The 12890-nt window shown below is 34.0% G+C and overlaps 2 protein-coding genes across 3 annotated transcripts in view; both read left to right on the top strand.

Moving 5' to 3' along the window:
• Window positions 1-533: 533 nt before the first annotated feature.
• LOC120339129 (signal peptidase complex subunit 3-like) lies at window positions 534-1965 on the top strand. Its single transcript, XM_039407208.2, has one exon. The coding sequence runs from the start codon at window positions 577-579 to the stop codon at window positions 1117-1119; it is 543 nt and encodes a 180-aa protein (XP_039263142.1). The 5' UTR covers window positions 534-576; the 3' UTR covers window positions 1120-1965.
• Window positions 1966-7529: 5564 nt separating this feature from the next.
• The window catches only part of LOC120339091 (synapsin-2-like), a 39602-nt gene continuing 34241 nt past the window's right edge, over window positions 7530-12890 (top strand). The window contains exons 1-6 of one of the 2 annotated variants that reach the window (XM_039407156.2): window positions 7531-7938; window positions 8232-8373; window positions 8812-8866; window positions 10232-10323; window positions 10483-10639; window positions 12141-12230. In XM_039407156.2, coding sequence (XP_039263090.2) covers window positions 7719-7938; window positions 8232-8373; window positions 8812-8866; window positions 10232-10323; window positions 10483-10639; window positions 12141-12230 — 756 coding nt within the window. In that variant the 5' untranslated portion in view covers window positions 7531-7718. Of the gene's footprint in view, window positions 7939-8231; window positions 8374-8811; window positions 8867-10231; window positions 10324-10482; window positions 10640-12140; window positions 12231-12890 lie in introns of both variants that reach the window. The other variant, XM_039407157.2, reaches the window with a different exon arrangement.

Raw genomic sequence — 12890 nt, 5'->3', positions numbered from 1 at the left:
GTCTTTCTTCACCATTATGCCATTAGTCTGAAACAATAAATTGGTACCTACCGGTAATTACAGAAATAGGTAAGGATTCCAAATTTTGACAGATGGTAAGCCACTGGTGTCAGGCAACTTGCCATGCGGCGGAGATCAACGGGTTGTTAGCCTACTACAGTACCGGTACTAAGGATTCATTTGTCCTACAGGGTTGGGAAAGTACCATAATCATTTTACACAAAATATCGCTGACATATAAATATGCCGAGTCATTAACTTTACTGCTGATTTGTCAATCCATTTTTTAAACTTATTGATAGACGAATTTAATGTCAATATATAGCCGATTACAGTATTAACATGATAATTGCACTTAGACTATAGGCTATCAACTATATTTTCTTTCCCATTGCAGTGTTGGGAGATCAGTAATCATATAATTTAACAGGTTTTGTTATTTTCTGCACACTCCCAAGAGTATGGTTTTAGAGTTCTTGCTATATCTTTCTGTCTTTACCATAGTTGTGCCTCTTTATATAATGTTATAAATATAACTTTGTTTTCCATTTTCTCTTCAGAGTATAAAATTTAATCATGAATAGTTTTCTGTCTCGTGCAAACTCTGTATTTGCATTTAGTTTGAGTGTGACTGCTGCCCTGACCTTTGCATGCTTTTTGACAACTAATTTTCTAGACTACGGAGAAAAAGTTGAAATCAAAGTAAGCGATGCAATCGTGAGAAATATAGAAGACTTCAATGCTCACAGACAGAAAAATGATTTGGGGAGTTTGTCATTCGATTTGAAAGCAGATTTGACTCCGGTTTTCAACTGGAATCTGAAACAACTGTTCCTCTACCTTTTGGCGGAATACGAAACTAAAAACAACAAAGTAAACCAAGTTGTTTTATGGGACAAGATCATAATGCGAGGACAAAATGCCAAAATAGATCTCAAAAACATGCATACTTTGTACTACTTCTTTGATGATGGACATGGACTGAAAGGGAATCAAAATGTGACTATTACTTTGAGATGGAACTTAGTTCCAAATGCTGGGTACTTAGGATTGGTTACAGGAACAGGAAACCACCAGTTTGCATTTCCAAAAACATATGCATCATCCAGAAGGCAATAATTTTTTGCAAATGCAGTTCTGCCATACTTTTTTTTATTAATATTGTATTGTGTCTGTATAAAAGACTAAAGATAAATAGGAAATTCAAAAATATTTCAATGCAAATTGAGCCTGTACGTTCATTTGCTTTCAACATCTCTCTTTTTCTAATTCAAGGGTCATGATCTTAATTTTATAAGACATTGCTGGATTTTCAATCATGATAATTGATTTCTTGGTTAGGGATAAATTCAGATGTTATCAAAGTGTGCAGACTTTACAAGTTGATGTAAGTTATTCATGAAAAATAATTGCTGTACTATATATTCTGACAAATTGAGTTTAACTTAAGTTGTGTGTGCTTTTCAAGAGATATAAACTCCAAATTGGTGCAATGGTTGAATTACACCATTCATGACTTTTGGGCCTTTTTTACTCATTTTGGCATTCAATTGATTTTCTTGCCTTGTATTATTCAGTGGAAATCGTCTTCGTTTTGATCAGTGTTTATATTTTTGAGATTATAATTAGATTCAGTCCTTGAATATTCAAATTTCTTCTCATTCATTTTCATAGCCTCACTGCTACTGTATTTTTCTATCCAGTTGCCACAAAATGGTTTTTAGTCCACCAAAGCGCAACTAATATGGCCTTTTTTTGAGTACTTGGATTAGATTTTATGCCTGATCATAAATCAAAAGATAGAAAGGGCTGTGTTTTTCAAATTTGTTGGGAATAATTGATGGTTTGAACGTCTTGTTATGAAATGCATGAAATATGGTCCTACTTTTATGGTAGAATTTGTGCTTATTCAGTTATATTTTGATGTTTTTGTGTGAATGGAACTAAGGAAATGGAATCTCAGCATTGTTGTAGTGTTCTTTAAAAATAGGTAAAGATATTTATTGAGACTCCTACTGCTACTTTTTACGAATTGCTCCAGGTATGGAATTAGGTAGAAAGTGAGGAAATGGATCATTTGGGAAAATTATTGAAGCCATAATAATTGTTCTTCTATTTAGCTTCTGGGCCAATTACTTTCGAATCCCAGGTACTTACTAGCTAATTCGCATGTAACTTGAATGACCCCCATCCATAAAATCACTCTTCAAAAAGTTAACCTAAATCCTTCACCTGGGGAATGCCCTCCCCACATACAGATGTTCCGGTGTGATAGCACTGGCAGTGTTGAATTGAACCAGTCTCTGGTCATTCACTATATACTGCCATCTCGGTTGTGATAATGAGGCATAGATTCAGCCGTTAGCGCAGTGGTTCCAACTTTTACGAGCCTGCCGAACCCTTACGCTATATTTCAAGCTCCCGTCAAACCCCATTATATAGAACGATTGAAACTAGGAGTGCAATTAGACCTTTATTTAGTGGAAGCTAATTTTGTGCGAAGTTATTGAAGAATGATCATTGTGGTGTTACATAAGATGAAGAAGCCCTTTTGGAAATTGCCATGTCACACTGGAGTCCGCGGCAGGGAAAGTGAACGTTTTTGTGGGGTTGAAAGGCGGAAAACTGATGAAGCAAAAATTGACAGTTTAGGATCCAAAAAATGATATATCGCCGTATATAATCCACACCAGAATTATCTTACGAGTATTTTTTGACATATAGCTCAATGTGTTGTTTGGGGTAAGTGGGCACGTGTATCATCAGCACGTCCTAAATCTTTTCAGAATCTGCCTACTTTCCTGATTTTGCGTATATTTGTTTCTTCTGCACTGTATTGTTTATGTGTAAAATAAAATCAAAACAAACTTATTTACATACTTCCTAATGTAGCTATTCAGAATATATACAGTGATGGGATTAGGGGGGTTTGCAAGAAACATAATTGGAATGTCGCGGTAATCAAGGAAACCGTTCTTACCTTTTTGTTAGACGTTAGATGACCACAGAAAACAAGTAACCTGCGTTGTGCTTAGCGGTTCAAAAGTTATGTATGTTGATTTTTGTAAGGCATGTCGTGTTAATAATCTCTGAATGTAGCTTACGTAGAGACATACATTAGTGAATGTGACCTTTAAGTTGTTGTAATCTTATGTTTCGTTTTTTATTTGTATAAGGCTACAAGGTTTTTGGAAGGTTGAAAACAAAAAAAAGTGTTTCTAAAACTTTGAATTCCACCACTGTATATCTCTATATGACCCCTAGCTTGATCCGCATTAACATTCTGTTTAATCATATTAATAACCATTATTGCTATTGCTCATGAAATGAACGCAATGTTACGCCCATTGGAGTGCTGTTGCGCCATTCATTACTGTGCTTGTTTTTTTTGAACGATCAAATGTAATAATTTTAAGGTTTTTGCTCTCTAAAAGTTCATCTAAGAGTGTCGCTGACGCCATGACTTTCGCAGTGCCTTGTGCAAATGACTTTTCATGGTGTACCATTTTATTTTTAATATTTTAATTCCTTTATACACTTTTGAGTCTTTTCGGCCATTAATTTTTGCTTTGATTTCTGCATAGTATAAACAAATAGCAGAATCTCAATCTATCTGTATCCTCTTAGTCGCTCACAAGTAGTCTTTTTCGTTTGTCAATGCCAATCTCGCGTGTCAGATTGAGATCCATACAAGGCCGCGTGTGAGAGCATCTCTAGTTTTTGGTTATACTGAAAAGGCAACGACAACGACTCTCTTAGAGGAAAACAGATTTGATGCAAGCTGAACTAATTCAATTGCGCTTGCATTGTAAATTGAAACCACTGAGCTCACCAGACCGCGAGTAGACCGACGTAACATAAATCGACCTACAATTAAAAACATTTTATTATGCAATTGTGATAACACAATAAGGGGGTTGTGTGGTCGTTCTTGGAAACTTGTCTAGCGAGAAGCGAAAAAAATTGATTCACGAGCAGAAAAATCCGAAGCCTGCTCGATTACCGGTATTTCACGAAACCTTGTTTTACAGATTATGATGTTAATGTCAGAATCAAAACCGATTTGTTTATTTTTGTTTCATTTTAATGAATACAAAATCTATTTGAAAAGTTTTGTCAAAAGAAATGAACATAATCACTTTGCACGAATTGAAATATATATTTGTTCGGATAATACAGGAAAAAAATTCTATTCGAGTTGGTCTGGCAATTATATATATGAGATAATTATTTGCGGTAGCAGGATGGAGTTTACAGAATAACTTCTTTCATTAGCAATGCCGTTCATAAGCAAGGTTTATGGGAGACTGATTTTTGAATGTCCAATCGTTAATTCGTTATTCCTTCTGGTACATTGAGCAGAAAAGCTATCGTATGAAATAGTACACTCTGTATTATTCTGCATCTTTGCCTACTTGTGAAGAAATCAGAAACAATACAGAAGTCGTTTAGGACGAATTTCTCTCATAACAACCGTCGATCTTCTTCATTTATCATTTTCTTGGCGTTCCTATGAATTATTAATACAGAATGCGACGCGAATTAAGGGCCCACTACTAACATAGAGCATTCTGTGCTTTTTATGCGCATCAGAGCCATAAGTACCTTGTGTTTATTGTGGGTAATCTTCGTTTTGAGATTTGTATTCTTAAGAGTTATTGTGTTTTCCAGCTTGTTTCGATTATTAGTCCGATGACAACATTGCATATTTTGAGGGGCATGGGGAATGGAAGAGCATAAAATATAATTTTAAACTATATTTCAGAGTGCAATGCAATGGTAATATGGAGACATACGTGAGTTACAATCGTAACAAAATTATATATCAAGTTTTGTTGCATAATATTCTGATGTTACTGAGATTTGAGTCGAATCCGAGATTTTCATGACTGTACCTTAATTTTCAGTTCAGCCATAATTCTGAAGATATATTATCGTGTTACGTTTTGAATCAGTATTTGCTTGTCTAGAGTCGTGACGAGAGAAAAGCTTTGAAACACCTCCTAAAAGTTTTAAAATTGACTTCATCATTAGTTTCGCCCACCTAGGCCTGACGTAAATCGATTTACTTAAATTTGCCCGTCCTGCTCTAACCGTTTTCACAATTTTGTGCTTAGCTAGCAATTCCAAACGGAAAAAGTTCTTAAGATGTTAAACCGAATAGTAGGCCTAAATTTCCCCATCTCAAGAGCCTATAACACCTATAAATCATATATATATCTATCCACATATGCATATCTTATAAAAAGTATTAGATTTTTAAAAAACTATTTTTAAAGAGCTTATTCTTGTAATGATGATTGTTCAAATTCAGTTGTCTTGCAACACTCTAGAATTTGCGCATTTTAATATTGGACTATAATTTATTCAATCGTGAACTGGCAAATACTTTTAACTTGTGAATATATGTGTAATTTGTTTGTGGACTGGCTATATATACTTACAGATTTCTGAGAATCAATCATTAGATTTTAACTTTAGGTAGCCATTAATTTTTCCTATAAGACTACACTCAACGATGTTGGGAGTGGTCGATGGCGATATCTCCCTTGCAATGATTGAGATTCACGCTTACGTTTCAGCAAGATTTAATAGTATTTATTTCCCTTCTATACTCAGCAGTAAAAAATTGCTATCTGCTAACTTGACTGTGAATATTATTCATAATCATTACTTGATAATGATATTCTCAGAAAAGTAACTAAAAAATAAATAGAATTTCCCGTGGGAATATTTCCCAGACGAGAAATTACTTTTCTATTTTAATGACATGGTAAGGATTTGGTGAGTAATACCTATTATGAAGTAAACCCTGTGCTATATACCATCAAAGTTAATGGAGTCACGCACCAGGCCTTGATGTAGTCTATAGTTAGAGAATTTCCTTGATTAAATTTATCCCATTGACAGTTTTTCAACTTATTCAGCATTCTTGAATATTTATTGGAAGGTACGAAAACGTTTAGTTGTATTCTCCGAAAGAGTTGCGCCGTCGTTCCATATTCGACATTCTGCCAGTTTTTTCAATCTATAATACATTAATATTACTGATAGAAATTGAATACCATTGATGACAATATGCGATGAAATTGCATTTCGCGTGATGGACATCGATAGTTTAGTTGTCGCCGATTCGTTTTTATCTTCATCGATTTATCACAAAATTGATCGATCGTTTGAAACTATTCGACATCTTTTAAATCTGCGATATTGACTCGCAAAGGTGAAATGCGTAAGAGTTCAGTAACTGTCGTCAACTTCAAATTGGCGGTTTTCGGAAGCCGACGAACGTTTTAAGTAATTAAATACAGAATTATTTGTGTTGCGCTGAAAAGTTTTCAATCAAAATATTGTCAAAATTGGAAGGCATTGTCAGTTATATAGCTAAAGGTTTGAAGAAATATCATCTTGACTGATGAATTAGCCAGATAAAGCATTTTGAATATTGTTTTAGTCAGTCTTATCTATAAATTATCTCATGGTATATATCATTGGAAGAAGAATTATATTACATTATTGGGGAGAAGAATATAAAGGTGAATAATATAAGTAACCAACTGCACGATGAAAAGTTGCTAATATTGGTAGAAATAACTTTACCGTCATAAAGGAATGGGCTAAATCTTCAGAACATAACTTATGTCTTATGGATGCAGTCCATGAGTGAAGTTACTGTATATATATTGAAGCTGTCAGTGTCACATAATAAATGAAATAACCGAAAGAACAATAAATATTTTGCTATTGCTATACTGCAGGCATGCGAAAGCGAGGCTTACATTTTTTTGTAAGTAAATAAAATTTATGCGCTGTATAGAACTCAAAAGTGTCTTTTAATATGTGCGGATGTAAAAAAATGAGTGAAATAGATCTTATCAGAATTTCTGTTATGTTACCTTATATTATTCACGTTCGAGCTGACATTCCATAGCTTGACAGCTATACTAAAATCCTTGTCCTATATCCGATAAGATTTGTCTATATTTATCTGTCAATCTGAAACGCACCTCGCGCATTCAAGTTGCAATGAATAATTTAATAAAGAATCCAGACTGTGTTCGACTTCACATCCGCAACCAATATATTAGATAAACTTTTGCCGTATGCGTCATAAATATATTCTCGTTTTGTGCGTGATAGCTAATGAGTCGTAAGAAGTGTCATGAAGACTTCTGATTTGTGCAAACTGATGTCGTACAGCTACTTTCCAGATTGCGTAAAGATTAACTTATCAATGTTCACGGTTTCTAAAATCAATTGCAACGAAGCTTTCTTTATCAGTTATCCGTGATCCTCATCAGTCACCAATGGCACATACAAATGCCAGTGAGATTATGTAACTGCAGTATACAGGGCACAACTCCTAAATACTAACTTTTCAGAAGTTATCAGTCATGCAAATTGATTTATTGAAGTGAAGCAACCTCGCGATTTTTTTCGAAAATAAAATCGGATTACATTCCAATGAAATATTGATTTGTTCTGTTTGCAGATAGTACAACCAGTGGGCTTGCCTACTTTCCATACCGTTATTTTAATGGCAGTTCAGGTTGGTTCTGTTTTTTGTATCAGCCATTAGGCAATGAATAACGTACATATATTTTCAAAGGCAGGGTGATTTCATCGTAAATTTGACAATTTTCATACGAATTCGACTACTGTTACCGTGTTGCACGCTTGCTTTACTTAGAAATTATTGAAAAACTGAACGGGCCATTATGCAGTCGGCTATGAACTTTTTGAAGCGAAGACTCTCTGAGAACAGTTTTACCAGCAATCTTCCAAACGGATATCTTGTGGATCTGGGAGATGAACCTCAAAGACCGCCAGTACCGGTAGCCACGAGTCGAAGCGCGGAAGTGGAGTTATCGCGCGATCAACAGGTGACACCAGCTCCTATATCGCATGAAAGAATTCCCAAAACAGATGTCGTTACAGGTGCTTTTAAACTTATTATTTCATTTTTAGTACTCTAACTGTGCAAATTTGCAAGATATGTGTCTGATCGAATTGAAATAAAGATTCTCACGAAACTTAGATTTTGGCGAAATTGTTGAATATAGATTTTTTCCCCATAGCAAGAAATATTTCAATCTCACCCTGCTTTTTCATTGGTCACTACTTAGGTTCTCGGAGGCTTGGAAGTTTGTTGTTAGCAATCGTGCGCATTTCATCACGTGCGTGGCGTTCCCTAACTTTCCCAGCATGATACTTTACAATGTACTTACCAGATTCTGCATCTTCGAACCAGCAATCTGGAGGATTCTTTTCTTCTTTCACATCCGGTAATCCACTGTCAAGAATGAAACAGGAAACGGAACAGGCGAGCAAGACGAAAACGCTTCTTGCTATTGACGACCAACATACTGACTGGTAAATAACTAATTATTTTGTTGATGGACAAATTAAAACAGTAGATAATAATATATATATAGATAGGATTGAATCGTCCAATGTCAATAGCGGCTTTCTTGAAACAACCCAACCGCTCACATTTTCGTTATCAAAACGTTTGGGAAGTATGATGGACTGGCAACATTCAGGCAAATAATTTACTACAATGGTAACATTATGCTGCGGGTCGCCTTGAGATACCAACAGAAGTACATGTGGGTGAATATATAGAGTTCTTTGTCTTTTTTCAAATAGTGATAACAAATATTGAAGAAATTCGAATAGTTTCACCAAAGTTAATGATTTATTTATAATTTCATATCTTATTCATTACTGAATGTCTGGTATACTTGATGACTTGATAACGAGACTAATAGTCACATTTTTTTAATGATATTTGTTATATGATTTTGACAGGACAAAATATTTCCGAGGGAAGAAAATTCATGATTTCACTATACGTGTCGAACAGGTAAGAGGATTATGATCAATACATAGATTCTTGTGCAGTAGGTGAGCCCGTTGCATCTGTGCATATACCAGAAGTGCAAAATTATGCGCACTGAAAGATTTTGAAAATAACCTCATTTCACGGTGCTTCAAAATTGTTTCTTCTACGTGTTATACGCAAGGCTTGGTCATGGACTTTTCCACTGGACTCCTTCTCAACCATGTTCTGCATCTAAAACATTTTTCACTCGACTTATTCAAAATACTTGTATCAATACGTAAATGCACTCGAATCAAATATTCTCCATATAACGTATTTTGAAAAAGCCGTAAGTTTTAATTGCTTTTACATTTAGAAAATAAAATATTTATAACACGATCTTATATTTCGTCAAATGTATGCTTCAAATGAGTCTGTGGTTATTTACCGTATTTTGCGGTTAATCCCTGTTCCAAAGTCTAGGCATAACGATTTCAGCTTCACTTCATAGTAATAATCATGGCTCTTAGATATCCCAAAGTTATAATGGTATATATATACCGCACCTACTTACCAAGGCAAATCTTAAAATGAAAAACAACAACTCCTTCGTGTTATCAGTCAAAAAGCCGAACAATGATCAATGAAAATCCCTGGAATCGATTTTTTGATTTTACGCTTTGCAGTTTTTTGATCGACCATTGATCAGATAAAATATCTAAAATACGCATTTGGTCAAAGCAGTGATGCAGTACGTTGTTGTGTTCAAATTACTGTATTAATATTGTGATCCAGTTCTTCCAAGTGACCGTATTTTAAATAATCTTAAAAAGCACTTGCGGCGTCCGCTTTTTTGATATCGCTCGTTCTGTATGGTTAATAGTGGGTTTATCATTTTTCGCAATTTATGACAAATAGATTGCCATAAGATTTATCACATATTTATCATATATCATATCAAGACTTTTAACGTTTAAAACTTTCTGTATTTATTATAATGAAGTGATACAAATTGGTCCATTTTGTTCAGGCCATATTCCCGAAATTTTTAATTTCTAAAATATTCAGTTTGGGCGTGGTTCACGGTTATCTTAGGTCAATCAATAGTGATTACTGATTTTAGTATGATAATGAATTCTAAGTATTTTGAATTCATTCTAAGTTAACATGGAGCCAAATATTTCTTTTCAAATTGCGTGACTTCAAATCGATATAAAAGAGTAAAGGAAATCGATTAGACAATAAATATAAGAAATATATAGAAAGACCTACTGTTATTGTCCGGCATGTATTTAGTTACTTGAGATGGAAATCGGGCAATCATTTTGTTCGATACTGTTGCCACGTATATGGGGACTTCTATGACTCATGGTTATTGAAAAATATATGTATTTTGACTTCTGACAGGCCACCTTTGATGAAATCACGGTCACGGCAAATAGTGCGGAAGGTGTCACAGTTGATATCAGATGTGTGCGAGCAGGAAGCAAAATATCAAAGTGAGTACCTGCTTCATTTTTTTCTATTTTCCTATTGGTGCTCAGGCGCCTCTTTTTACTTTTCATTTGTCCTTGTTTACCCCCGTGTTCTCCTTGAAGGTTTAAAATTTATTTTACAATCACATTTATAACATTCTATCGAAAAATAATTGATTTTAGATCATTCAAACCACATTTTTTGTTGATCCGACAATCGCCTCGATCAATGGCTGAAGGAGAAGATTTCCGGAATCTAATAATCGGTTTCAAATATGGCGGAATTCCATCGGTTAATTCACTTCATTCAATTTATAATTTCTTGGATCGACCTTGGACGGTAAAGCTTTAGAATAAATTGATTCATAGCATTACTAAATGTCATATTTGAACAGCAAATTCAAATTTATAGTCGAACATGATATACATTTATATATATATATATGAAGTTCATATGTGAAAAAATCAGAAAATACCACAAAATAATTTTTTGCTAAGTTACAGTTCATGTGCAATAGATTTGGATTCAGAGTCTTGATGTAAACCGGTGTTTACTGATTTTTTGTCGCATCATGATAGCAGTTTGAAATTCTTTCTTCAGTCGGTATTATTCCTAGTATTGGTCGGGGTTCCGTGATTTTTGCTTGAAAAGTCGGAGTCGAAATAATCGACTTGTCTAATTGTTATGTAATTGGAATCCCGAAATAACACTTGTTCCTTTTTTACTAAATTTACCTTTAGAATCGCTTCGAAACGTGCATCAACCTTACTGTCTTCTAATAATCTTTGGATGATGTTTTTTTACCCTTTTTTGTGTGAAACGTGGTGAAAGTATAGTTTTCTTGTTCATAGAAACCCCTGACAAACACAAATAGAGTTACGTCGTTGATATGAAACCCATTACCTCTTATTAACTTAACAAAATTGCATTGTTGAGAAAAGAATAAACTTTTTGGTTTTTATTTATGTCTCTTTTGGTGTCACACTCATCAGACCTGAAAGCATTTCACAATGTTAATTTCATCCAACCTAACCAATTTCATTACATTTGGGTTAATACTAGAAAACTTCATTTCAGTAATGTTTTTTTTATCCTGGTGGGAATACTTCTTGGAACAACAATTTGATCAGAAAGAGTATATAAATCGATTAAAAAGTATATATATATTAAAATTATCGACGGGAATATAATTAATTAGGTTGCATGAAGTCGATGTTGAACAATGACTGAGGCGCTTGGGCTACTGTAGAGCACAGCATTATGACTTTAGTTATCAGAAATTCATATGTTGGCTTGAATACTATTTGGAAAAATATTTACGGTCTTACGTGACCCTTGGAGTGTCATGCTTATTTGATATTCCTTACACAAGTTGTTCAGTACGACTATGCTCTTTACTAACACCCTTACCGTAATTTTTCGTCTGTTATCAATAATAAGAGAATGTTTGGAGTGCAATCATTTTTTATCATGATGACCTCGAAAATTTAACAAATTATTATGTGACATTATATCGGCCTCGATCTGGTATTCAACAATAAGGATAAGCAGGGTGTTCATAAAGTTCCGTTACAACTTCAATTTTGTTATGGAATCAGTTTTATATCTTAATAATGTTTATTTTATTTTTATCAATGTTTATTTAAGATATTTTCATCACTTCGTTTAATATGGTATCGATGAATTCCGTTAGCAATTTCAAAAAATTAAAACTTTATGAAAACCCTGTATTTGTGTTTTCGAGGCAATCAAGAATAAATGCCAAATAACTAACGTTTGTGATAATGCTTGGCTCTGTATTTTAAATCTTCGTGATTTTAATATACTCGCCTTTATTCAGTTTGCTCAGCTCATACGCATACAGAAAAGATTGGGGTCTGACAAGTTTCCATTGATTTCACAAACTTATTATCCAGCCGGAAAAGATATGGTAAATGGGATTTTATTTCTTTCTCTATAACAAAACATAAGTATATTGTATAAAAATTCAGAGATATATTGTAATCAAAGGAATGTTCAGCCAGTGTAGACCGAAGATCTGTGACAGCCCATCATATTAGTTGATCATCGCACAATCTGTTCGCTTGGTGAATCGATATTTCAAATAACTTTAAGTTTAACAGACAATTCCTAAGCCTACTAAAAGTTGATGCTGTCATTGTTAGTGTTATCTTAGTTTGCACAAAGCGTTACAATCTTTTAGGTAGCTCTTTTTTATGTAAGTCATTGATGAACGCTAATATTCACAATGTATTGGTGAAGTGTTGTTTGGTAGAAAGTCACACACTCATTACTTTAACTCGACTTATTTTAATAAATTTTTCAAATGAATCATACCACATCTTTTAACCTTTATTAAAGTAATATAGAACTTGATTTTTATGTCGCTCGTATTTAATTTCACAAATTTAATCAAACAAAAACGCCGGATTAAACCCCACGCACCGCTGCTGTGCGCCTATAATAGTCTTGAACATGCACTACGAGGCCACATACAATTTTTGTAATAATGTATAATTAATATTAATTATTTATAACATTTATTAGAGAAATATGAAATGAGTTTGAGTGTAATTCAGATAAAATATTA

Source organism: Styela clava, chromosome 9 (assembly GCF_964204865.1).
Source record: "Styela clava chromosome 9, kaStyClav1.hap1.2, whole genome shotgun sequence".
Lineage (NCBI taxonomy): Eukaryota > Metazoa > Chordata > Ascidiacea > Stolidobranchia > Styelidae > Styela > Styela clava.
This window is presented reverse-complemented; position numbering and strand designations above follow the sequence as displayed.

What these genes read in the sequence shown, in the direction of transcription:
- LOC120339129 (XM_039407208.2), top strand. Translation starts at nt 577, where the DNA reads ATGAATAGTTTTCTGTCTCGTGCAAACTCTGTATTTGCATTTAGTTTG.